At 42.3% G+C, this 27,093-nt stretch overlaps 2 protein-coding genes across 2 annotated transcripts in view; one reads left to right on the top strand and one right to left on the bottom strand.

Moving 5' to 3' along the window:
- LOC138947388 (uncharacterized) overlaps positions 1 to 23,612 on the top strand; it is a 38,162-nt gene extending 14,550 nt beyond the window's left edge. The window contains exons 6-8 of the mRNA XM_070318840.1: positions 16,851 to 16,989; positions 19,632 to 19,753; positions 20,104 to 23,612. Coding sequence (XP_070174941.1) covers positions 16,851 to 16,989; positions 19,632 to 19,753; positions 20,104 to 20,339 — 497 coding nt within the window. The 3' untranslated portion in view covers positions 20,340 to 23,612. The remainder of the gene's footprint in view (positions 1 to 16,850; positions 16,990 to 19,631; positions 19,754 to 20,103) is intronic.
- LOC138947387 (uncharacterized) lies at positions 1,734 to 8,616 on the bottom strand. The gene is made up of 2 exons (XM_070318839.1): positions 8,418 to 8,616; positions 1,734 to 6,750 (listed from the first exon to the last, which is right to left on the bottom strand). The coding sequence occupies exon 2, from the start codon at positions 6,747 to 6,749 to the stop codon at positions 5,766 to 5,768; it is 984 nt and encodes a 327-aa protein (XP_070174940.1). The 5' UTR covers position 6,750; positions 8,418 to 8,616; the 3' UTR covers positions 1,734 to 5,765.
- Positions 23,613 to 27,093: the final 3,481 nt, after the last annotated feature.

Here is a 27,093-nt window from a genome sequence, read left to right as displayed (position 1 = left end):
TGTTAGCTTCCATAAGCATTATGTCTAACAAAAAAACTAACAAAACTCATGCTTTGGCCAACACAGGACATTTTGGTATGTATTCCTGTGTCGTGATCAAGCATCAGGAGCCGTCATCGCATGTATTTGGCCCGACAGTATCTAATATATATATAAGAATGGACGTAAGTGTGTCTGTCTGTCTGGCTGTGGTCGCCATTTCTTAGAGATGGCAAGATGCAGGCACAAGATAGTGTGCATGCACACTGCACATGCCTAGGAGCCGCAGATGTGCACCTGGGTTTCTTGATTCATTGTTTCCTTCATCCCGTTAACTACCTTGTAAGCGCCCACCCCATTTATGCACCAATTTCGATTGACAGTAGGGTTTGGGCGACTTGGTATCTGAAGTCAGGTCGTTTTAGGTGGTTACCTTTATTTGAGCGGCTCTCACGTGACCCCTGTATGGTATAGACTTTGATCCCAGCGAAGCTGGAGGTATCCCACGAATGCTATTCATGCCAATAAATCATGATAAAGAAGGATTCTTTGTGCACACACTCAGGCTACAGTTGTGGATGAAAGTTCCCCCAAAATTAGGAACATACTAAGTAAAATACGGAAGGTGACGACCAATTCTTCGAACTCTCTCCCTTACTCTATACGACACTGCTAAACATTCTGTTCCTTCAAATCAAACCTTAAAACACACTTCTTCACACAGTATTTTGATTAATTTTATTTCAACATGGTGCATTTTTGAATCAGGTGTTTGAATGTTTGAATGTTTTGCCTGTGTTAGTATGCTTGCAGCTTGTATTGATGTAGTGTTTCGTTGTTCACTTGTGTGCTGGATGCTGCTGCACATGCTTTTTTGCTTTGCTTTGTATGTATATGTGAACGGCTCAGATCATGGGTAAAATTGACACCACCAGATTAAAATGCTCATTTTAAAGCCATCCATTTGAATTAAAAGGAAACAAAGCATACCACACTGCTTAGCTTGAAATGAACTAAAACGAAATAAAAAGAACCTACAACATTGTTTTGTGTGTGTGTATTTTATACACATTTTATTCACAAAACACAGCAGAAAATGGCGACTGATTTGTTGCACAGAGACATTACACTTTTTAAACCCAGGCCAGGGGATCCGCTGTCACCTTATTTATTTTTGATTTGTGCTGAAATATTGTCTCTTATGGTACGCCAGAACAAAAAGATTGGTGGTATGAATATTCTTGGCGAAAATATTTTATTGTCACAATTCGCCGATGATACCAGTCTATTTCTTGATGGTACAGAGCAATCTTTTTGCGAAAGTATAAAAGTGTTACAACATTTTGCATCACTGTCAGGTCTGAGAATGAACTATGATAAAACAATTGTAGTTTGGTTAGGACCTTTAAAGTTTTGCAAAAGAAGATTTTTGCCTGATATGAATTTTACCTGGAACCCGGATAATTTTAAAGCACTTGGCGTTATTTTTTCGGTGAATGTATCCGAGGTTGTTTTTCTTAACTATAGAAATAAGTTAAAGGAAATTCAAAAACTTCTGAATTCATGGACCAGAAGGAACCTGACACCCTTTGGTAAAATAACAGTCCTAAAAACCTTGGCTATTTCCAAATTGACACATTTGTTTACTAATTTACCTGATCCAGACGAACAGTTTATGATGGAGTTAAATAATATTTATGCTGTGCATAAAATCATTTTTGCATGTTCAGATGTGCGAGGATAGACAAGAATTTAAGATAAAAAGTTTTCCGAAACCGGACAATCAGCCAGCGCCAGCCAGCGCCACAGTCACCACCACAACCACATGAAACGTTCATTGCCAGTTTACGCTGAAAATGTTTATTGGTCGACACCACAGGTCGTTCATTTTCAGCGCAGATAATGCATACAAAATCAGTGGAATATTTTCATAAATTCCACAAAAACTATGATTGACATAATCATATACATTGGGTTGTACATTTGCATAAATTCACCAAGAACAAAAATTGTCTTACACATCATAGATGGCATTGTCCACTATGTATTAGCTTACTGTTTTTTGTTCTTGTTTCCAGCTTCACCAACAAGCTGTCAAATTTTACTAGACTGGTCACCGGGTTACTTCCCTTTATCTACCGCTTTCTGCATCCGCTCATTAGACCATCATCAAAAAACTTATATTGGCAACTCTAAAAAACAATAAACATTGTGTTTTAGCCCAATTAAAGCACATCGATTAAATACATAATGTCTGTCATTCACCACCAATCCGGCGGTACGCGCCCACACAACTACGTTATGGTGGAGTAAGGGGATGGCGGTGGGGTTGAAAATTTTCGCACAGTTGTTTGGGACGTCTGGCACTGGCTACCGCAGATGCAGAAATGGCAGAGAGACTGATCTTGGGCCGGCTGGCCAATGGGAAGACGGCATTCCGCTCATTAGTTATGCATATGACCTGTGCTCTGGCACCGTCTATACACCACAATCTCGCTTCTCTTCACACCCAAAAATATCATTTATGCTGTGCATAAAATCATTTTTGCATGTTCAGATGTGCGAGGATAGACAAGAATTTAAGATAAAAAGTTTTCCGAAACCGGACAATCAGCCAGCGCCAGCCAGCGCCACAGTCACCACCACAACCACATGAAACGTTCATTGCCAGTTTACGCTGAAAATGTTTATTGGTCGACACCACAGGTCGTTCATTTTCAGCGCAGATAATGCATACAAAATCAGTGGAATATTTTCATAAATTCCACAAAAACTATGATTGACATAATCATATACATTGGGTTGTACATTTGCATAAATTCACCAAGAACAAAAATTGTCTTACACATCATAGATGGCATTGTCCACTATGTATTAGCTTACTGTTTTTTGTTCTTGTTTCCAGCTTCACCAACAAGCTGTCAAATTTTACTAGACTGGTCACCGGGTTACTTCCCTTTATCTACCGCTTTCTGCATCCGCTCATTAGACCATCATCAAAAAACTTATATTGGCAACTCTAAAAAACAATAAACATTGTGTTTTAGCCCAATTAAAGCACATCGATTAAATACATAATGTCTGTCATTCACCACCAATCCGGCGGTACGCGCCACCACCTGATGACTCACATCAGGTACCGCCACCAATCAAAATCGACCTTTCTCGGAAAGTTGCACTGCACACTTTCTTATAATCCCAGGCTGCACTGCACACCTGTGATCCCATGTTAATGTTCTGCTGCACTGCACGCAGACATGTGCCTGACCTCCCCCTTTCTGTTGCACTGCACACAGAGAGAAGCCCTACGTTTTACCTGATCTACCAGTTGTGCACCCTGATGTAAGACAAGAAAGCGTTAGAAGACCATCTGCCCGCCTGACGGATTTGAGCGTCCGATGCCCCGTTCCGAGCCATGTGGGAGGCACCCCCAATCCTAAAGCTATGCGATTTGAAGTTCTGTTTGGGCAGGCCACAAAATTGGAAAACCAACTGTAGTTGCTCGTTGAATTCCCTGGCCGTTATGGGTGCCCCCGACATAGCTCGGAACAACGGCCCCGTTGCGTTCCCACGAATGCTCATGTAGGCCCGCATGGCCTCTACCGCGCATGGGACGCCTGCCTTGGCTTTCTCTACGGTATGGGTAACTGGTTTTGCGCTAGATTTGAAATTGCGGAACGTTATGGTCAATGCCTGTCCGTCCAGTCGGACATCTCCCCTATGCAATACGTTTTCTGGTTCCCGGGATACCGCCATTTCCCCCACCCGCAATAATGAGTGAAAGGCCAAGGTGCACATAGCCCGGAAACGTATCTTCTCGTAGTTCTCCCCAATGGCCACCTCGCTCTTCTCCATAATTGAGTTAAGGATAGGGACAGTAATGGGCAACCTTGTATCCTTCCCTTTGTCACCCACCCTTTTGCACCCCTGCAGTAGTCTTTTGACAGTATAATCAATAGTGGGATCCCCTAACCCATTCAATTTATGGACGCAACTGATTGCTGAAACTGCGGACATCACCGTTGAAGCCGCCTTCCCTTCCTCATGCAACGAACCAATGTACAGACACACCGCTGCAGTGCTCATTGGCAAGGAAGTAGAAAACCCTCTCTGTTTCAAAAAACTAGTCACGCTCACCCAGGTCCTTCTATATGCTTGTTGTGTCCCTTTGGCGTACGAGGCTGTCAACAGCTCTCCTAGTCGCCTATCCCCCCCAATTGTTCTGGCAGAGGTGAAATCCCAACCGGAAGTGGCTCTGCATGTGGACACAATTGCCGGAACCTCGTCATCTGAAAACGAGACAGCGCATCAGCAATTGCATTGTCAACACCCGCAATGTGTTGTGCTCGGACAACAATATTGTTCCGTAAACAGCACAAGACCAATTGTCTCACCAGAATCATCACCAGGGGTTCTTTTGATGTCTGCTTAGTAATTACGGATACTAAATCTAAATTATCTGTATGAATGACTAAGTATTTGTTCTGAAAGGCCAGCGCCCATGTCTCCAGAGCCAAAACGATAGGATACAATTCCAGTAGGGTGATATTTTGGAGTCGCCACCAGTCGGACCACCTACCCTGAAACCACTGCCTACCGAACAAAGCCCCGTATCCCACTGCCCCGGATGCATCCGTCACTAAATCCAGCTCTTCTGAGGATACTTCCTTGTTCATGAGAAAAAAGCACTTCCCGTTAAATGACTGCAGAAAAGTTAGCCAAGTCTTCAAATCCTCTTTCACCCCTTGGTTCAGCCTCACGAAGAATAGCTGAGAGCGTATGCCTCTAATCAAGTCGATCAATCTCCTCAAGAACGCCCTCCCTGGCACCACTGCCTGGCAAGCAAAGTTCAGCAACCCTATGACCGACTGAATTTCCTTCACTGTTGCTTTCTTCTTTTGTAGTAGGTTCTGTATTTCTTGGGCACACTTCGTGAGTTTTTCCACCGGCAGCCGAATTTCTCTTTCGATTGTGTCTATCTCTATTCCCAGGAATGTCAACCTCGTCTCTGGGCCCTCCGTCTTATCAGGTGCCATGGGACTCCTAATTCCTCACACAAACCCAGAAATTTGTCTAGGTATTCTTTGCCTAGCTGCTTCGATACTGCCGCAAGGAAAAAATCATCCAGGTAGTGCACTAATGGTATCCCTAACTTCTGAACAGCAATCCACTCCAAAGCCGTGCCTAGTTCTTCGAACAAGTGACAAGACGAAGAACAACCCATCTGAAGCGAAAGATCAACATAAAAACTTCCTTGCCAGCTCAGTACGAAGAGGTTTTGGTCACTAGGGTGAATAGGCAACAACCTAAAAGCTTTCTCCACATCAGTTTTTGCCATAAATGCTGTATTTCCTACTGTCTGCACTAACTGTACTGCATCTTGCACATTGGCATATGACACTGTGGCCATGTCTTCCTCTATGAAATCATTTATGGATGCCCCCTTCGGGTGAGATAGATGATGTATCATCCTATACTTTCCTTTCGTCTTTTTCTCTACCAAGCCGATTGGAGAACATTGGAACTGAGTAAAAGGAATATGCCTAAAGGGACCTACTAACCTCCCCTCTTCTATTTCCTTCTTTATGTGCGCTTCTACTACTTCTGGCATTTCTTCTGCTGACTTCAGGTTCTTCTGAACTACACTATTTGGGGCTCCTGTGAACCCTACCCGGAAACCCTCTCTGAATCCCTGTATTAAAGCCCGCTTCTTCTGTGGATCGTACCCTTCCAGCCACTTTTCCAGCTTGTCCGCCTTCACTGGCGTGGCCCCCGTGCCCCAGTCTTCATTTCTTTCCTTCTCCTGCTTCTTTTCCCCCCCGTCCCGCTCGAAAGGGGTGCCCTTTGGCGCTGCATTTTCGGATTGCGTGTTGCCCCCCACACTGCGAGCAAAAGTGCTTGAAGCCACAATTGGGGCGGCTGCAAGATCCCTGTTCATTGAACTGGAAGCAGAAGCCCCCCACTTTGGCTGGGTTTCCACTTCCAGTCTTCCCCCCTGCGCCACCCTGCGGCTTCTTCTTTCCCCCGTCATGGGTCTGGGTGGCAGGCTCTAAGCGGGTGGTGGCGAACAGGTCCGCGTCGCTGTCCCCCCATGCCCTTTCTCCTGCAGCAATTGCGAGCCGGTAGCGGTAGTCATAGTCCCGCCAATTGCCCTGCAGCTCATGCAGGGTACACACCCGAGCAAAGTGGGCACCCAGGCCCCTGTGTACCTCTTTCGCTCTGTCCTGTAGTATAGTGGTATAAATGTTCCAGGCCTTCACCCACTCTGTGAAGGTTAACAGTTTCTTTTCTTTCTTCTTCTTCTTCTTCTTTTTGTCTTCATCGTCCTCATCCGAGTCCTCCTCCAGCATTTCCTTCGGGTCCGCGGGCAGGAGTATTGCGAACCTAACCGCCACACCGCTCCAGATCTTTTCCTTTATTGTCTTTGGCACGTGTAGGTCAATGGGCAACATTTTCTGGTTGCCGGTTGCCCACGCCTGTGTACCGCTAGTGTTAGATTGCTCACCGGAGTGTCCAGAGTGCCCAGCCATGCCTGAGTTGGATTTTCCACCCGTAGAGGTGGTCGATCCTGCGGGCGATGCCTCAGGCGCCGGCGTCTTGGCGGCCCGAATCTCCGCAATCTCCTTCCTCAGGGCCTTCTGCTCAGCAAGGAGCTGGGTTAGCGACTCCTTCACGCCCATTTCGTCCTCTCCTTCAGCCTCCTCGTCTCGAAACCTCTTCGGGGGCTGCTTTGAGGGACGCCCCGGTCGCTTGGTTGGACGCTTCGACATCCTGAAACATTTCAAAGGCCACTAAGCATCAGGGGCCTATTTTTTTTTTTTTTTTTTTTTTTTTTTTTTTTTTTTTTTTTTTTTTTTTTTTTTTTATATATATGCAGCACGGGCTGTACCAATAAAACATTCCCCATGAAGTCACAACCGGTTCTACCAAACCAGAACCAACAATGACGTCACTCCAGAAGCTGGAAAGGATATTCCCTCCTATTCCACTCCCAGCATCAAAGCTCTGCGTCTGGCGTCTTCGGTAGAACCCAACCACTTCAGTCTGGGAATAAACCTTGGTACCCCGTTCGTGCTGCATCTACACTCCTATTGTGGTTCTGCCCTCAGCACGAGAGTACACCTAAGAAAACACTGTCAATCTGATCATGCAGCACGGGCTGTACCAATACACATTCCCCATGAAGTCACAACCGGTTCTACCAAACCAGAACCAACAATGACGTCACTCCAAAAGCTGGAAAGGATACCCCATCCTATTCCACTCCCGGCATCAAAGCTCTGCGTCTGGCGTCTTCGGTAGAACCCAACCACTTCAGTCTGGGAATAAACCTTGGTACCCCGTCCGTGCTGCATCTACCCCTATTGTGGTTCTGCCATCAGCACGAGAGGATACCGGCTATCACTATTAGCCCCCACTTCCCTCTCACCCGCTGAACAACCACAACACCTTCTTACCTCATTGGTCTATATGCCGACTGTCCAACAGAACTTTTCTCAGTGCTCTGTACAGTAGCATGTGCCCCGACCCTGACAGATGAATCCCATCTGCTAAAAAATGTTTCTGATACTGAGCAAACTTCTCTGCTGGAGGGAAAGCCACGTAGTGGGGGAACAAACCCACTATCCTGTGTGCCGTTTTCAGCTGTTGATGAAGAAGCCTATTCACCTCCCTGGCTATGTCATTGAAACCCCCCCAGCCACTGTATCTCTGTGTCATCCCTGACACCACCACTACTGAGTTTGCCAATGTTTGCACCCTCACACACAGATGCCACAGCTCACGAAACACTTTATTCGGTGTCGTTCCGGGAACAATATTATTGTCCCCCACCATTAGCACTATCACTCCCCATTTTTTCCGGGTGAAAATGGCCCTGTTCTGTTCTAGCATTGATTCAACGTCGCTTATTTTTCGGCCCCCTCTCCCATCGAATATCTGCTCAAAACCATCAAAACCTAAATCTGGCCGCACCCCCTCATCTGTGTTCACAAATCGCTGAAACCTCCACGTGAAAAAGTGCCCGACCACCGCACAACTTGTAAACATTTTCGCTCCCGCCGTCTTTCTTCACAAAGAAACTAGTCACGTGACCGAGCGATTCGCGTTGCCACTGCTCGGACCAATTTTAATGCCAGGAGAAGATGATACTGTCTTCTTTTCTCCCTGAACACTTTTACTGACGGCTGTCAGCTAATTGTACCATCACCGTCTACCTAGCTATCACCCTCGTTCCTTCGAGTGTCACTCCCGGCAAACGTGAAACCACGTGTTTCTGCCTACGGTGCCACGCTGTCTCCCAGTTTCCCAAACTCCAAACTTTCCTTGCAGACAACTAATTGGCCCCACTCGAGCCTATTACCGCTGTTTCGATCTCAATCGCCCCTCTCGACAATCAAGCAACAAAACAAAACAAAACAAGGTAAAAGTACGTGTACCTTCTCTTTCCAAAATCCTTGAAACGTTGAAAATTTTCGCACAGTTGTTTGGGACGTCTGGCACTGGCTACCGCAGATGCAGAAATGGCAGAGAGACTGATCTTGGGCCGGCTGGCCAATGGGAAGACGGCATTCCGCTCATTAGTTATGCATATGACCTGTGCTCTGGCACCGTCTATACACCACAATCTCGCTTCTCTTCACACCCAAAAATATCATTTTTTTCAAATTTCTTTGGGATGGAAAAAGAGATAAAATTAAAAGAACTACGGTCACCCAACCCTATGAAGATGGAGGATTAAAGATGATTGACGTGAAAAGTTTTCTGTCATCTCTAAAAATTGTTTGGTTAAAAAGAGTTGATGGTCTTACTGGATTAATATCAAGATTATTGTTTAAAGCATGTCCATCTGTTACAACAATTAATATGAGAGGAGAGGAATTTGCAAATGTTTTGATGCAGAGAATGGAAAACCCATTTTGGACCAATGTTTTTAAACATTATAAGAAACTACATGGAAAATGTGACCCTATAACCTTTAACGATTTTGTATCAGAATGTTTACATTATAATGTTAATATTCGGAGAGATAAAAAGACAGTGTACATTCAAAATTGGATCGACAATGGAATAGCTCAGATTGGTCATATTTTGGGACAAAATGGATACTTATCCTATAATGCGTTTAAAATCAAATATCCAAATGTGCGAGGCGATTTTGTATTGTATCAAGGTGTAATCCAGGCTGTTAAGAAATATCAGAGAAAAATCGGCTTAGAATTTGATAAACATTTTATTATGACAGAGCCCATTGTGTGGAAATGTATTTGTAAAGGTAAGACACAACTTATTTACAAAAAACTGATTGAACATACTACGGTCCCAAAATGTATCGAAAAATGGTCTGAATCTTTAGACTGTTTGTTAGATAAGAAGGCTATTTTTCAACATGTTTTTAAAACAACAAAAGACACTTGTCTGAGATGGTTCCAGTACCGATTATTGTACAGAATTTTGCCCACAGAAAGGTTTCTATTTTTGCGAAAAATTGTGGATACGTCATTGTGTACATTTTGTGGTAGAAATGAAGAAACCCTTTTACATATGTTTTGGGAGTGTGATAAAGTGCAGACTTTTTGGATAGAATTTGTAAATTGGCTAAAGGCGAACTGCACCCATTGCGACAATTTAAAACTGTCTAAAGAACTGGTTCTTCTTGGAGTGGCGAACAATGTAGTCACCGATAAAGCTTTTGATGTGTTATTAATCTGTGCCAAACACCATGTATATATTTCCAAAATGAACAAAAAGACCCCTCATTTTCAGACATTTAGTAGAAACTTTAAGCAAAGATTTATTTGTGAAAAGTATAACGCAGTTGTGAATAATACAGTAGATAAGTTCTACAAGAATTGGCGCCTGTATATGCACGTTTTGATGTAACCCTTAGGTTTTTTCGTTCTTAAAACCTTTTGATAATGCGACCACCAAACCACTGAACATCCCCCCCCTCCCCATTCCATCTTCCCACCCCATGTATGTTGTAATTGTCCAAGTGTGCTTTTTTGTTATATGATTCTGTCCTTTCGGTTAGGTGATGTCCTGTAATGTACAGCATATACATGTAAAAAAAAAACTGTACAAAAAGAGAATAAAAATAAAAAAATAATAAAAATAAAAACCCAGGCCAGTACTTTCATCAATGACAGAAGAAAGCAATGGAGGCCTGCATACTACAGTCTTATTGTTCTTTTACATGCCTGAGGGATAAAATGCTGCAGTAAACTGACTTTTAAAACGTCATTACACTCGGGAGATTTGTCTTCCGCTAATAACTTTGGTGTCACACGTTATGGGCAAACTTGAGGCAGGTCGCATTCTTGCAAAAAATCATTTACAACAAAGAAAAGTAATTTTTAGCATAGATATAGAGAAGCTTTACCATAATAATGTGTTTTAAAAAAGAAAAAACATTATAGTGTCGGCAGAACACGACTCTCGTTAAGTCAAATGAGTTTCGTGTCACATCGTTATGGGCGGAAGATTGTGTTAAAACGCTGTAGTAGACGAAAATTGTTTTGAAAAATTGTTGTCTGTATCATAATTAGCGCCCATAAACTTTTGATGCACCAAATAGTGTGTAAAAATATGACGTAATTGAGAGCGTGACCTCATAGTTTGTTCCTCAAACTTGTTATGGGCAACTTGTTATGGGCGTGAGATTTTTTCAGTGATGTTCTTGTTTTCGACTTTTGCGCTGTCCTAATCAAGCTGGAACAAATCCAAAGGTAAGAAATGTTTCTTCTATTATATCCAAAGTCATTGATTGGAACTGAAATCTATTAAATACGTTTCAGCACTTGGAAATACGTTATTTGTCATGTTCTGTGATTCCTGAATTCGTGGATGTCAAAGTAATGGGGTCTGTTAGTTAACTTTTTGGTGTTTTTCTTAAGTTTATTTGTCATGATGTCAACACATGAATTGCCTCCTGCTTGTCAAATAGACATTCAATATTGTGTGCCGTTGTTATAAGCGCGATAACAAACTTTGTGACAAAGCAGTACAGGTGGGCCGGTGAGATACAACTTTGTGACAGCGCAGTGCAGGTGGGCGGGTGAGACACAACTTTGTGATAAAGCATTACAGATGGGCGGGTGAGACACAACTTTGTGATAGAGCAGTACAGGTGGTAGGGTGTGACACAACTTTGTGACAAAGCAGTACAGGTGGGCGGGTGAGACACAACTTTGTGATAAAGCATTACAGGTGGGCGGGTGAGACACAACTTTGTGATAAAGCAGTACAGGTGGGCGGGTGTGACACAACTTTGTGATCAAGCATTACAGGTGGGCGGGTGAGACACAACTTTGTGATAAAGCAGTACAGGTGGGCGGGTGTGACACAACTTTGTGATCAAGCAGTACAGGTGGGCGGGTGAGACACAACTTTGTGATCAAGCATTACAGGTGGGCGGGTGAGACACACCTTTTTGATAAAGCAGTACAGATGGGCGGTTGGGACACAACTTTGTGATAAAGCAGTACAGGTGGGCGGGTGAGACACAACGTTGTGACAAAGCAGTACAGGTGGGCAGGTGAGACACAACGTTGTGATAAAGCAGTACAGGTGGGCGGGTGTGACACATTTTTGTGATAACGCAGTACAGGTGGGCGGGTGTGACACATTTTTGTGATAAAGCAGTACAGGTGGGCGGGTGTGACACAACTTAGTGACAAAGCAGTACAGGTGGGCGGGTGTGACACAACTTTGTGATAAAACAGTACAGGTGGGCGGGTGTGACACAACTTTGTGATAAAGCAGTAGATGTGTTGCTGTTCGCAGCACAAAATCGAGATTCTGCAAGAAGTTTCTGGAAATCCTGCCAACAAATCCAGCAGTGCGTGCTGGGGTGATTTCCAACATCAACTTCCATGGTAGTAAATAAATATACTCTGCAACGGATTTAGGCATGAGTTGGTACTTATTGTATTTGTTCCAGATCAACAAGCTGGAAGAGGAAGGTGTTCAGGTCCGGTTGATGAAGCGTGTTAGGAGCAACTACGTTTTCTTGGGATTGGATGTCAAGAGCTTCGTGTTCCATGAGGAAAATGTCAATATAATGTCCATTAGCAGAATAGATTCAAAGGGCAAACATTTTTTTGATTGACCTGCACCGAATCACGCTTTGCACTACAAAGTCCGGAAGATGTGGGTCGTATACGACACATATTTTCTAACTGTGACAGGGTGAACTGTCAACAATGATAGAGTTATGTTATGTTCGGTCATTTAATTGTTTTTCTCTTTCAATCCTTATCTAATTATCTCCCCCTGACCCATTGTTTCTGCCTTCAGGATCGCTGTGTTTATTGTAACTTGGAAGTATGTCTAGTTGCTGAACTCTGACTGGTGAATTGTTTAAAAGGACGCACGCTATTCCCAGATGGGGGCCCGATAGCTCAGTTGGTAGAGTTTTTCGTTTCATGCTAAGTCACTGTATAATGTTCCCCCATGTAATGCATATCAGAATGTTTGTCTCGAGTTCTACTTTTTATGTGTATGATATATACGTTTGCCGATTTGGAGAGTTTTGTTATTTTCTGCGCCGAAGATGTTTCAGTGCCTTCGCTAGAACCGTTATTTTTCTATCCTATTAAATAAATATCGGTTTTTACGTAATGTTACTTATTTTGATGGAAAGTTAAAGGTCGTAGCTTTAATTTGATGTATTGGTTGTTAGAATTAGTTATGTTCCTTTTGTGTTAACTGAGTGTGAAGGTAATGGGAGAAACATAGACTGATTCTGTGTTTCCAGCCGTATTCAGGCCGAATTTCCCCCCTGCTAGCCAGTTTATTCCAATAAAATATGCGGCCAACTTGAATGCATTATCATAAAATATGTTGAAACAGTGTTGCCTTAATGTGTGTGGATGCATTGGAATGTCTTGGTGTCTACGTTATGCGCGTACATAAGATAAAATTTGATATAACAAAATATTAACGGAAAACCATTACAGCGACCATTTTCTGTTTCGTTTTGCTCTTAGTACTTCTTTTTCTTCTTCTGCGTTCGATGTTGCTCTTAGTACTGAAAGGAATACAGATAAGGGTTTCTGTCATTGTTCTGTAAAATTTGGGGAGGCTGCTACGTAAGGTGTTAGATTTATTGTACATCAACTGCAGCTACCCGGCAAAAACACCATCCAGAGCCACGATCCAATATGGCGGTCACTCTCTTTTACACGTTAGATCAGCCTGACTGTCCGGTGGATTTACACGGAATGGGTATGCCCTGTAAGTTCAGATACCAAACAAACTCTCTGTAGTAAAAAATCTGAAATATCGTTCAGTTGAAGTCATCGTTTCCACGGTCGAAAGTGTCATACCATCAAAAACGCCATATTGAGGGTTGGCGTGGTCAAGGACCTGTGACGTCATAGTACAATATTACTCAGTCAAATCCAAGAACAACGGTTTTGAGAATAAGAAATGCATATCTTTGAATACACATCAGTCTTTAACCCAAACACGGCTGTTAAACATCTGATCAATAGCACTGAAGACATATCTTTAACTTTGTAGGTATACCTGTATGAGCAGAAGAATTTCCGATGACCAACACAGAAAGACTGTCAAAGCCTGGAACGCTTGTTTCTTTTTGCGTTTTTTGCCGTTTTGCATCCTACAGACTCTAAGCAACAGTACTATATCACTTAGAATGCATTATCTTGCACTTTATTTTTGACCATCTGTGCAACACTTTAGTGACCCATGATCTGAGCTGTTCACATATATGTATGTTTGTTTGTCATTGTAAAGCGCTTAGAGAATGTAAAGCGCTCTATAAATCTTCCCTATTATTATTATTATTATTATTATTGATCCGTCACCACCCAGGGCAGATATGTTGGGGTGGAATTTCTAGAGACTAGGGCATAATATTCGCGCAATTAGACCACGTCAAGATTAGTTTGACATCAAAGGTCCGTGACGTCATCCCATCTCTGGGGATTTTTCCTCGCGCGCGTGGCGTGTGTAGTTTGCACGTTTATGTACACGTACAAGTTAGTGTGTGTGTGTGTGTGTGTGTGCGTGCGTGCGTACGTGTGTATGTGTGTGTGTATACATGTGTTTGGGTACGTGTGTGTGTGTGTGTGTGTGTGTGTGCGTGTGCGTGTAGAGTGTGTGTTGATGTCTGTCTGACTATTTACGTGCGAGTATGTGCTTTGTGTGCATGGATTATGTGTGTGTGTGAGTAAGTGTGTGTGTGCGTGTGTGTGTATGTGTGTGTGTGACGTGGTTTGCGCGCGCGCGCCTGTGTGTGTGTGTGTGTGCGTGTGTCTGTTTGTGTGTGTGTGAGAGAGAGAGAGAGAGAGAGAGAGAGAGAGAGAGAGAGAGAGAGAGAGAGAGAGAGAGAGAGAGAGAATTTGTCCTTCACAGGGGGTATGCAGTGCCTTGGCAATGCACTTCTACTTAATTCGAAAATCGTATTAGATAGCCAAGATGGGTGCATTTTAACAGAAATGATGAATGGGTGATGCGGGAATGAATGCTTTTGTTCGGATGTAAAACTTGTCGCAATATTGTGACCATCTATGGTATACCTAGCTGATACAAAGCGATGGCTTCCTCAATGCTGATTGCTCCCTGTTGTTTTCATCTTCACTCCTTATTGTCAGGCAAATGTAAGCTAGGCTTCTCTGAGAGGCGTACCCTTGCAATAATTCACGTACACCACCACCCACCCGGCCCCCTCCCTCACCTTAAACTGTGTTCAGTCATTACATATTGGCCTGAAAATGATTTTACAATATTCCTCTAGATTGGCCGAATTTTTCCGGTGGCTGAGGAACTTCCGTGCCATGGGGTAAGCACATTCCAATGGTGAAGAAACACTTGCTGAAATAAAGCATTGGTCTTTTCAACATGCACGGTCTCAGTGTCAGCTTTTTACATTTAGTCAAGTTTTGACTAAATGTTTTAACGTAGAGGGGGGAATCGAGACGAGGGTCGTGGTGTATGTGCGTGCGTGTGTGTGTGTGTGTGTCTGTCTGTCTGTCTGTGTGTGTGTGTGTGTGTAGAGCGATTCAGACTAAACTACTGGACCGATCGTTATGAAATTTGACATGAGAGTTCCTGGGTATGAAATCCCCGAACGTTTTTTTCATTTTTTTGATAAATGTCTTTGATGACGTCATATCCGGCTTTTCGTGAAAGTTGAGGCGGCACTGTCACGCCCTCATTTTTCAACCAAATTGGTTAAAATTTTGGTCCAGTAATCTTCGACGAAGCCCGGACTTCGGTATTGCATTTCAGCTTGGTGGCTTAAAAATTAAATAATGACTTTGGTCATTAAAAAATCTGAAAATTGTAAAAAAAAAAATAAAAATGTATAAAACGATCCAAATTTACGTTCATCTTATTCTCCATCATTTGCTGATTCCAAAAACATATAAATATGTTATATTCGGATTAAAAACAAGCTCTGAAAATTAAATATATAAAAATTATTATCAAAATGAAATTGTCGAAATCAATTTAAAAACACTTTCATCTTATTCCTTGTCGGTTCCTGATTCCAAAAACATATAGATATGATATATGTTTGGATTAAAAACACGCTCAGAAAGTTAAAACAAAGAGAGGTAAAGAAAAGCGTGCTATCCTTCTTAGCGCAACTACTACCCCGCTCTTCTTGTCAATTTCACTGCCTTTGCCATGAGCGGTGGACTGACGATGCTACGAGTATACGGTCTTGCTGAAAAATGGCATTGCGTTCAGTTTCATTCTGTGAGTTCGACAGCTACTTGACTAAATGTTGTATTTTCGCCTTACGCGACTTGTTTATTATTTCGATTCATTTCATAATCCAAAACGTTTGGAATGAAGCAAATGAATAAAATACAAGAACTATGAGTTAAGAAAAAAGTAAAAATAAAATTGCCGTCGAAGCGAATCGAACCCGGTATAACAGGCCATTTTGACACATAGTCAGTTTTGACCGGGAGGTCATTCTGGGCTAGCTGATTTTGATCGGGAGGTCATTCTGGGCTAGCCAATTTTGACCCCTTCCCCTCCCCAGTCAATTTTGACCCCCCCTTCAAACTTTAAGAATAAGTACGTTAGGACCTTTTAAAACGAAATATATGTATATGTGCACAAAATCTGTTGGAAAAATGATCTAAAAAAATTTTTTTTTTTTTAATTATACAAAAAAAAAACCCACCGGTTTTGACGCTTCCTTTGAAACTTCTAGAATAAGTACACTAGGACCTTTTAAAACAAAATGTACGCATAAATGAATGCATCTATGCATCTCCACAAGTTTGGGAAGGGGGGACATTCTCCCGGTCAAAATCAGCTAGCCTAGAATGACCCCCCGGTCAAAACTGACTAGGCCAGTCAGTTGTGACCAGTCAGTTGTGACCCCCCCCTTCAAACTTCAAGAATAAGTACTTTAAGACCTTTTAAAACGAATTAAATGTAAATGTGGACAATATTCATTTGGTGGAAAATGATATTGAAAACAATAAAAAAACAAAATCCACAAAAGTAAGGACGAGTTTCCGAGTCTCTCCGTTCGTGTCTTTGTACTGTTCTCTCTATCTCCCTGTTCGGGGCTAATTCAGTTCATAACTGACCCTATGCTCCCGGTCACTTCGTATAAGTTTGGAAAGCAATACGAAGTAGCGATAATTTCAAGCGTGACCGACATTATTGATACGAAATGCATTGACCAATTGCCGAAAAGCACTGACGTCATTAACTACAACAATTTAAAACTGTGAATCAAATTGATCACCAACATTTCACACAAAATACTAAATAATTCAATACAAACGAATGTTTAACTACATGGCCCAAATCGACTGATGGGTCACAGGAATTCCCATGTTGCAAACACATTTCTTCATTTGTTTCTTTTCCAGAACGCAGTAATATGTCTACAGGCTCACTGGTGGCTATCCTCGTTTCTGTTATCATCGTTTCTGTTATCGTCGTTGTTGTCATGGTCTTCGTTGTGTTGTTAGTGCAAAGAAGGCGCAGAAAGCAAGCGGATCAAACCCCGTAAGTAAATTTTAATCTTTATAAAACTGGGTTCCTCTTCAAAACATGAAACATAATATATTGTTTGAGAAGTACACCCCACTACACAGGAAGATAAGTTTAACAGAGCTTGTCCATGCAGTACGATTTTTTTCTTGTGGGATGGTGTTTTAATGTCCGAATGACGTGCTTTCTAACTTTTGAGTGTGTATAGTAAGTGGTTCCAAGACAGAATACGTGGTCACAGCACACTAGTGGTTATCCCTTTATCTGATGTACACTTGACCTATCTTATAAACGGTTGACTTAACCTTTGCCGGATGCCGCTTTTGACTACACACGCCCGACGATGCGGGTTTGTCTGAACCCATACATTTGAAAGAGGGTTTTTACCGTTTATTTCTCTAACGACGATGCGGGTTTGTCTGAACCCATACATTTGAAAGAGGGTTTTTACCGTTTATTTCTCTAACGACGGGGTGGGTTCAGGGAAACCCACAGTGCTACTTCAGTGGGTGCATCGAGTTTCTCCCTTCACCGACTTCTTGCAGGGGAGGGAGAGAGGGAGGGAGAGGGGGAGAGAGAGACTCTGAGAGACTAAGAAAGAGAGAGAGAGAGAGAGAGACTAAGAAAGAGAGAGAGAGAGAGACTAAGAAAGAGAGAGAGACTAAGAAAGAGAGAGAGAAGGAGAGAGAGACTAAGAAAGAGAGAGAGAGAGACTAAGAAAGAGAGAGACACTAAGAAAGAGAGAGAGGGAGACTAAGAAAGAGAGATAGAGAGAGAGAGAGACTAAGAGAGAGAGAGAGAGACTAAGAAAGAGAAGGAGAGAGACTAAGAAAGAGAGAGAGAGAGAGAAAGAAAAAGAGAGAGAGAGACTAAGAAAGAGAGAGAGAGAGACTAAGAAAGAGAGAGAGAGAGAGACTAAGAAAGAGAGAGAGACTAAGAGAGAGAGAGAGAGACTAAAAAAGAGAGAGATAGAGAGACTAAGAAAGAGAGAGAGAGACTAAGAAAGAGAGAGAGAGACAAAGAAAGAGAGAGAGAGAGAGAGACTAAGAAAGAGAGAGAAAGAGACTAAGAAAGAGAGAGAGAGAGAGAGAGACTAAGAAAGAGAGAGAGAGACTAAGAAAGAGAGAGAGACTAAGAAAAAGAGAGAGAGAGACTAAGAAAGAGAGAGAGAGACTAAGAAAGAGAGAGAGAGAGACTAAGAAAGAGAGACTAAGAAAGAGAGAGAGAGAGAGAGACTAAGAAAGAGAGAGAGACTAAGAAAGAGAGAGAGAGAGAGACTAAGAAAGAGAGAGAGAGAGAGACTAAGAAAAAGAGAGAGAGACTAAGAAAGAGAGAGAGACTAAGAAAGAGAGAGAGAGAGAAAGAGAGAGAGAGAGACTAAGAAAGAGAGAGAGAGACTAAGAAAGAGAGAGAGAGAGACTAAGAAAGAGATAGAGAGAGAGACTAAGAAAGAGAGAGAGAGAGAGACTAAGAAAGAGAGAGAGAGAGACTAAGAAAGAGAGAGAGAGAGAGAGACTAAGAAAGAGAGAGAGAGAGACTAAGAAAGAGAGAGAGAGAGACTAAGAAAGAGAGAGAGAGAGACTAAGAAAGAGAGAGAGAGAGAGACTAAGAAAGAGAGAGAGAGACTAAGAAAGAGAGAGAGAGAGAGACTAAGAAAGAGAGAGAGAGAGACTAAGAAAGAGAGAGAGAGACTAAGAAAGAGAGAGAGAGACTAAGAAAGAGAGAGAGAGACTAAGAAAGAGAGAGAGAGACTAAGAAAGAGAGAGAGAGACTAAGAGAGAGAGAGAGACTAAGAAAGAGAGACAGAGAGAGAGACTAAGAGAGAGAGACAGAGAGAGAGACTAAGAGAGAGAGACAGAGAGAGAGAGACAGAGAGAGAGACAGAGAGAGAGAGACAGAGAGAGAGATACAGAGACAGACAGTCAGATAGACAGACAGTCAGATAGACGGATAGACAGATAGACGGATAGACAGATAGACAGACAGACAGACAGAGCAACTGACAACAGACATACAGACAGAGAGATACGGACAGACAGACAGAGAGACAGACAGTCTCTTGGAGACAAACAGGCAGACAGACACTGGTCCGCCGCTTTGGTAATTATGGGTGTAGCAGAACCCGCGCCGTCGGCAGAGGGATAGTTACAATCACTACTACTCTTTAAAAGTATGGGTTTGTGTGAACCCGCGCCATCGGTAGTGTTTATGTAAATTGTCATAATCAATTAATTTTAATGTTTTGTCATGTACACACTAAAAATTTGCAGACAGAGAGCAAATTAGGTGTGTGAGAGATACTTAAAATTTCAAAACGATACCTTTAATGGTTCCAGAGTTACAATGATTTTAGTGTGTCTCTGGGTACAGGTGAACCCAGGAAGCACGGCAAAGGTTAAACACCCACAAATGTTGACTCAATTTAAGGTCTCATACAGTCACGCTGTAATATTACGTTTTGCTCGACAGACACGCGTACATCAAAGACAGAGCTGTTTCGTTACAGCCCTAGACATTCTCATTGTCCTTCGTGACAGGAGGTTTCAAACACTGGTAAAGCTAGCCATTCTTTTCAGAACAAGAAAACTTATCTGCATTTTTCCGTTTAATTGATTTCATTCCTATTTCATGAAATGTTATTTATTATTTTGTTGAAGGCGAGGCTCTGGCAGTGATGGAGTTCGACAGAGTGTTGTATGTGAGAATCAGGGATTCCATGGTCAGCCAGTCGGTCTTCCGGTGGAGGACAGTTCTATAGTCAATGCTCGGGAGATGTCAGGTATGTTTTCTGCTGTATCAGTAATAAAAGCTGATTTAAAATCGAGAGGTTAAGAGATTCCTTTTTTCTGCGTGATAAGATTGCTTTAAATCTTCAATGGCTCCAAAGGAAAGGAATCACATCAGAAAGCATTTTTAAGTGGATTTGGGCGATCATGTTTGATAAACCTCTGGAAACCTGACTTTAATATCTTTTCTGACCCAAACGTACCGTGTACCGAGAAAACTAAATTATTGCAGCTTTATAACATTTGTTTGTTCAATGTGAATTCATGAGAACAGTTGAAAGTTCAGAGGAAACGACACCTACGAGATGAGCTATGCTACTGACATTTATTCATCTTTTTACAGATCTTAGAGACCTTGCAAGAGCTTCAGACGCTTCTAACGAATACCTCACGCCAATGAACGTGTATGATGGCTTGGCCAATCGAAATATCGAAGAAAACCCGTATAATGCCTTGGGAAATCAGAACAGCACTTACGAAGGATTGTCACCCAACAGAAACGAAAACCGACTTTATGAATCGTTGGTTGCCAGCGGAGGCCAGAGCGAGGATTATGAAATACCGGAAAGACAGGTTTGAACAAATAGAGGGTGTCAAAGGTAAACTAAGACTCTTAAGTCACCCTTTCATCTGACATGACCCTTAACAAACATATATCTTTAGTCTGTAGAGCAGCTTATTTTGAGCTTCGTAAGATCAGCACTATTCGCCACACACTCTCCTCTCAAACAACTAACACTCTTGTCTGTGCCTTTGTTCTTTCTAAACTTGACTACTGCAACTCTCTTCTCTCTGGCTGTCCTCTGTACCTCCTGCATAAACTACAAAAAGTCCAAAACTCGGCAGCACGCCTCATTCTGAAAGCACGAAAACGAGATCACGCAACACCACTTCTTCACACACTGCACTGGTTACCTATTCAAGCCCGCATTGACTACAAACTGTCCACCCTCTGCTTTAACTTTTTTTTCTGGCTCGTCTCCTGCTTACTTCTCTGAACTCCTCACCGTCTATTCTCCAGCAAGACAACTCCGTGCCTCTTCTGACTGTCGCATCCTCACCATTCCACACACCAAAACCAAAACATACGGACAACGCACTTTTACTTTCTGCGCACCCACACAATGGAATTCTCTCCCCTTTCACGTCCGCCACTCTCAGTCACCCCAAGCATTCAAACGAGCACTTAAAACGCACCTCTTCAAGAAATACAACCCCTGATTTTGTTTTCTCAGTCCATCAGTAGGCTACATGTAGTGTATTTGTTGTTTTAGTGATAATGTGATAATGTAAACATCTGGGGCTGTTTTCAGTATTGTTGATAACATGTTCTGTTTGATTAAGGGTATTCAGCTGGTATTTCCTTGTTTTCACTACCTATTTTATTCATGTTTTTATTACTTAGTTAGTGGAAAAATCTTTTTTTTAATGTATGTTTGATGGTGTATGCTTTTAATTAAGCGTTGCTGACTATGAATGTAGATGTAAATGCTTGTATAACTGTGTTTTAATTTTAAATGTGTCAAGCGCAAAGAGCATAATTGTAAAGTTATGATGTTGCGCTATATAAATGCTCATTTATTATTATTATTATTATTATTATTATTATTTAAGTTATTGAGACATCCCAGTGCACTAAGGGATTTATAGAGCAAATCGAGAAAATTCATTATTGAACGAAGCGCATAGCGCTGAGTTCAATAATTATTTTCGAGATTTGCTCTATAAATCCCTTAGTGCACTGGGATTGTTTCAATAACGATATTGTCAGTACCGCCATAGAAAAAAGAAGATTCCAAGCGCACATTTTGCAACGCGCATTTGAATAGGCATAACTGTGTGGTCAGGTCACTGTCGTGTACAGTAAAGATCTACTTTTGTGTGGGGTGTCTCAAGTGTGTCGTGCTTTCGTCACACGCATTTTAATTTCTGTTGGTAAATTCCAGTGTAGCGTTAATCTGAACAGTGATGATCTTTCAGAGAGACCTCATTTGAACTCGGAGAAAGGGCTGTGCTCTTCATTATTTGCGATTCGAAACCTCCAGTCGAGCTTCGACGGATTGACTGTGCGGAGTGACTCCCCTTGAATTGACTCGAAGCCGCGGGACTCGACGGTTCGCACATTTTCAAAACAAATGTGGCATATTTTCGTGTTGTATCTTCATTCATCGGGGAGTCTGATACTAAATATGAACGGTAAGAATGCTCTGAACCCTACACGTATTATATCCCCATCGTTTTTTCGTTCACATTTGCCCAACATGTTAATTTGCTGAGCGGGGTTTATGTCGTCTGCTAGGGCAATCAAACCACTGCATGCAGTCTGCACTGACTGAGTCTGCACGCACGAGGCACGCTGGCAATAAGTCTTATAATGGTAAGAACGTTCTGAACCCTACACGTTTTCGATTACGATTGTTCTTGCCTTGAAATAATAATTCGGAAACCATTCATTTACTGAACTGATGCAGTCGTATTTCAGTGTAGTCAGTGCGGCTACGTATGACAGAGTCGATCGAGTCAGTCTTCCAAACTGGTCACTAGCTGGTACGTTATCGGAATAACACTTGTGTTTTCTGCTAGCGGGTGGGAATTTTATATTAACTCATCATTTGGTAATGTGGATGATAAGCTACATGCCACTAACACGATGAGAAGAATGTATGCAAGTCGGCGAGAATTAGATGAAACCCAGCGGCTTCTATTTTTATATCAGTGGCAGCCGCACTGTGGCACAGGCACATGCAATCTGTCAGAAAAAAAACCACTTCTGCTTTAATTGAGAAGTAGGGAATTTATGGTCATTTGGTATTGTGGAGAATATAAGCTACATGTCAGTAATTAATTCTGAGGATGAGAGCACAGTCTTGCTTAGGTAAAGGGCGTAAGAATACGCTCTGTGGAAAAGTTAGCGCACTCCAAGAGTGCGCTAACAGTTTTAGCGCATCGCCATTAGCCAATCAACTGGTTCACATCAGTCATGTGACACCAGTACTTACTGACAATTATTATTATTATTATTATTATGAATACTTTAACCAGGCAAGTTAAAAACGACCGGGAACTCATCTTTATTGCAAGATGTCCCTTCGTCAAAGGTCTCGGGATATCAAAACGGCCGAATCCAGGACAAAACGGAGAAAGTTTAGGTTAAGGGAACGTTTGATTCTAGAGAAAGGGGAACATTCACTAGCACGTCGACAAAACGGTCCTTGAAGAGACAGACAAACAGACACAAGTTAGATCACAGAACAAAGGTCGATGATAAGAGCAGCTAAAGAAGCTTTATCGTGGAATACAGAAACGAGCACATTAGTTTTTAATATGGTATACCTTTCTGCTAGCATCTATGATTCTTCGATATGGTTGTTTGTTTGTTTGTTTGTTATTTGTTTGTTTATGTTTTTGTTTGTTTTGTATGCGTCTGTTGTTGTTTGCCTCTGAAATTTTGCAACACAGAAAACAGTGTATTTTAGTTTGTGATATGTACCTTTTGGGCCGCCTTGATGATTTAGTAGCAAATGAAGAGTAAATAGTGTTTGTTCAAATTCCAATCACCCAAAATTCACCAGGCCTAAAACAAAGGCAAAGCATCACGAGGTTTGTTCATCATAAATGTGTGATGAATGCGGAATTATCTGATAAAATGATTGACTTTTTTTCTAGCGATATGACTGTGTACGTGTGTGTCTCTTTGTTTGCGATTAAATGGCAGTCAGTTACAGTGCCTGAACAAAAGTACACTAACAAATTCAAAATACAAATGTGTGTGTGTGTGTTTGTGTGCGTGCGTGCGTGCGTGCATACGTGTTCGTGTGTGTGGGTGCGTACGTACGTGCGTGCGTGAGTGTGTGTGTGTGTGTGTGTGTGTGTGTGTGATTATATTCATAGATCAAAAAGCACATCTTTTGTGTGTGTGTGAGTTTGAGCGCGCGTGTGTGTGTGTGTGTGTGTGTGTGTGTGTGTGTGTGTGTGTGTGTGTGTGTGTGTGTGTGTGTGATATATCAGTCAAACAATTCTTGCAATCACTCACTTTAAATGTAAACATGCATTAACTGCCTTTTCTTGTCAGCGACACATAAATGATCCACGTCCAACAGAGAAGAAATTACGTAATTGATATATTTCTAACTCAAAATAAGTTAACAGATTAATGTGATGCTTCGCTACTCTGGCCAACGTTTAAAACAAACGCTTCTTTCAATGTTTACTGACAAAAACTGTAATCATGTGTCAAATACTAGATCGGCTTCGGGATCGATGAGCTTGTGAAAAAAGTAGTCTGCAAATTGTTCTCGTCGTATTATTTTTTTGCACTGACCGTGCTTCTCGTATTCTAGACAAGCATGCGTACAGAATACGGCGAAACCGTATGGGTTCCCAGGTCTGAATGCAGGGGCGAATCCAGAGGGGGGGGGGGGGGGGGGGGGGGGTCCGGACCCCCCCCCCCCCCCCAGCCTGAAAGAAGGAATAATAATGGAGAAAAAAATTATAAACACAATAAATAAATTTGAAAAGAAAGAAAAAGTGATGACTCAGATTGCACCAGATTGCTCTATTTTCCTTGTTTTGCGTCAATGTTTTCCGGGGGGGGGGGGGGGGGGGGGCTTTGTCTTTTAAATGACGATTTTGGAAAGTAGTTGGGTAATTTGCTGGCTCAGGTTGCATCAAATCGGTCTATTTTTCTTGTTTTGATCCAAATTTGTCATCTTAAGTTGACTTATTTTGAAGGTGTGTTAATGGAAGTTTCTTGGCTCAGATTGCACCAGATTGCTCCATTTTCGCGCCCTCAACTTAACGCTTCGCGTCGTCGAATTGTCCCTAAAAGAAATTTGGAACCCCCCCCCCTCCCCCCTTAACAATGCTGTGATCCCCTGGAATGAGTAATGTCTAATGTATTCAGCCAATCCAGCGCCGACAGCGTGGTGAGGTGGTCTTCTCCTGCGGCTGTGGCGCCATCATGGCTTGCAGTAGTGAGGTATGTCGGAGAACTTGAACAATCATCACTTGTATCTAGACAGAAGAACAGACGCCAACCTTCACTTGTATCTAGACAGAAGAACAGACGCCAACCATCACTTGTATCTAGACAGAAGAACAGACGCCAACCATCACTTGTATCTAGACAGAAGAACAGACGCCAACCATCACTTGTATCTAGACAGAAGAACAGACGCCAACCATCACTTGTATCTAGACAGAAGAACAGACGCCGACCATCACTTGTATCTAGACAGAAGAACAGACGCCAACCTTCACTTGTATCTAGACAGAAGAACAGACGCCAACCATCACTTGTATCTAGACAGAAGAACAGACGCCAACCATCACTTGTATCTAGACAGAAGAACAGACGCCAACCATCACTTGTATCTAGACAGAAGAACAGACGCCAACCATCACTTGTATCTAGACAGAAGAACAGACGCCAACCATCACTTGTATCTAGACAGAAGAAACAGACGCCGACCATCACTTGTATCTAGACAGAAGAACAGACACCGACCATCACTTGTATCTAGACAGAAGAACAGACGCCAACCATCACTTGTATCTAGACAGAAGAACAGACGCCAACCATCACTTGTATCTAGACAGAAGAACAGACGCCAACCATCACTTGTATCTAGACAGAAGAACAGACGCCAACCTTCACTTGTATCTAGACAGAAGAACAGACGCCAACCATCACTTGTATCTAGACAGAAGAACAGACGCCAACCATGACTTGTATCTAGACAGAAGAACAGACGCCAACCATCACTTGTATCTAGACAGAAGAACAGACGTTGTGTTAACCTTGTGTCTGCGCAGAGTTGCATTAGATTTTGCCGAAACATTAATTGTTATGAAACAAAAAAACAAAAAAACGCCATCACTTCTTTTTGAAGACACTGACCTAGGATAAATACGTAACACGGTCAACACAATCTTTAAAACAAAAACACATTTTTTTTTTACCAAGTTGGCTTTAAAGATTTATAGGTTTTACTCTGGACGACACATCGTATTAATTTGTACCCCCTAATATTTCTAACAACATGGTGATTGGGTCACATGTTGGAGACATTCAGCCCACAAGATATACAAGTAAGCAAAAATGTATTTACTGGAGGTTCCGCAAGTTCCTCAATTTCACCAGCAACTGCCGGTGAGACAAGAGCCGCTCGTACCGTAAAATCCCTAGCAAACGCCCACCCCCCTCTGCACAGATTTCGGGTAAAAGTAGGGGGTTGGCGTTTGCTAGGTATACACCCCTTTGCAAGATAACGTCTCATCACATTTTCACAAGAAACAAAAATTTATACAGCCATGTCAGATGTTGAGACTGGCTCACATCTCAAATCACTGTTGGTTTCTTTTGGGACTGTATATATTTTGAGAAAAAAAAACCCACCACTATTACAATAGAATCAGGTACCTTTTACTATTAAAAACAACACACGTACCTAAAGTGTGAATGGTTACCTAAGAGGCGGCACTGGGTGTAGTGCCTTTCTAGTGCACTTGCACTACAACAGCACTGGGTGCAGTACTCGCTCCGGCATCGAAGAATTTTGCACTAAAAAATGCACAAAATTTGACCTATTTCGTCGCCTATAGAGGACGGAAAGAATGTCATTTTGAACATTGTTATGACATTCTTTCCGTCAAAAAAGTCAATTTAACGGTGTTAAATGAAGCGACCATCCACACAATTAGGTTCCCATCCAGAGTTTAGGTTGCCATCCACGTGTGGATGGTTGCCTTATGGTGATTTAGGCAACCAAACCTGTGGAAACGGGGGTACACACACACACACACACACACACACACACACACACACACACACACACACACACACACACACACACACACACAAACACGGGGTGGGCGTTTGCTAGGTAGTGACCCCTCTGCACAGCTTTTAGCCAAAAGTGGGGGGGTGGGCGTTTGCTAGATACTGGGCGTTTGCTAGGGATTTTACGGTAATAACCTTGGCTTCGTCTTCATTATTGAAAGAGATCGGACACCGATTGACCACCAAAAAACAAACAAAAATCGCTGATATTTTGCGTATGATATTTTCACAGTGTGATGAAACAACTGTAACAAAAGTGAGAGAAATCAAACGGACAGACTTTATGCTACATTTTTTTAAAATGATTACATGCTAAGATTCAGATAAACGAGGGCTGGGTAGTTGAATGGGGTTTCATGTACAATCACAGGACATACTTTGGAAGTGGTATAAATCCCTGGTTTACGTGTGTTGTAACAAGGTGTTTCTATTTGAATTATTGTAACGTGTCTTTCCAGGGGCGGACGAGGGGGGGGGCACAGGGGGCACGTG

The sequence above is a fragment of the Littorina saxatilis genome, linkage group LG14 (assembly GCF_037325665.1).
Source record: "Littorina saxatilis isolate snail1 linkage group LG14, US_GU_Lsax_2.0, whole genome shotgun sequence".
In the NCBI taxonomy this organism is placed as follows: Eukaryota; Metazoa; Mollusca; class Gastropoda; order Littorinimorpha; family Littorinidae; genus Littorina; species Littorina saxatilis.
The sequence above is the reverse complement of the archived record's forward strand: the minus strand, read 5'-3'. Positions and strand labels throughout refer to the sequence as shown.

Excerpts from the sequence above, each read along its gene's own strand:
- LOC138947387 (XM_070318839.1), bottom strand. The coding sequence starts at position 6,749 with ATGTCGAAGCGTCCAACCAAGCGACCGGGGCGTCCCTCAAAGCAGCCC.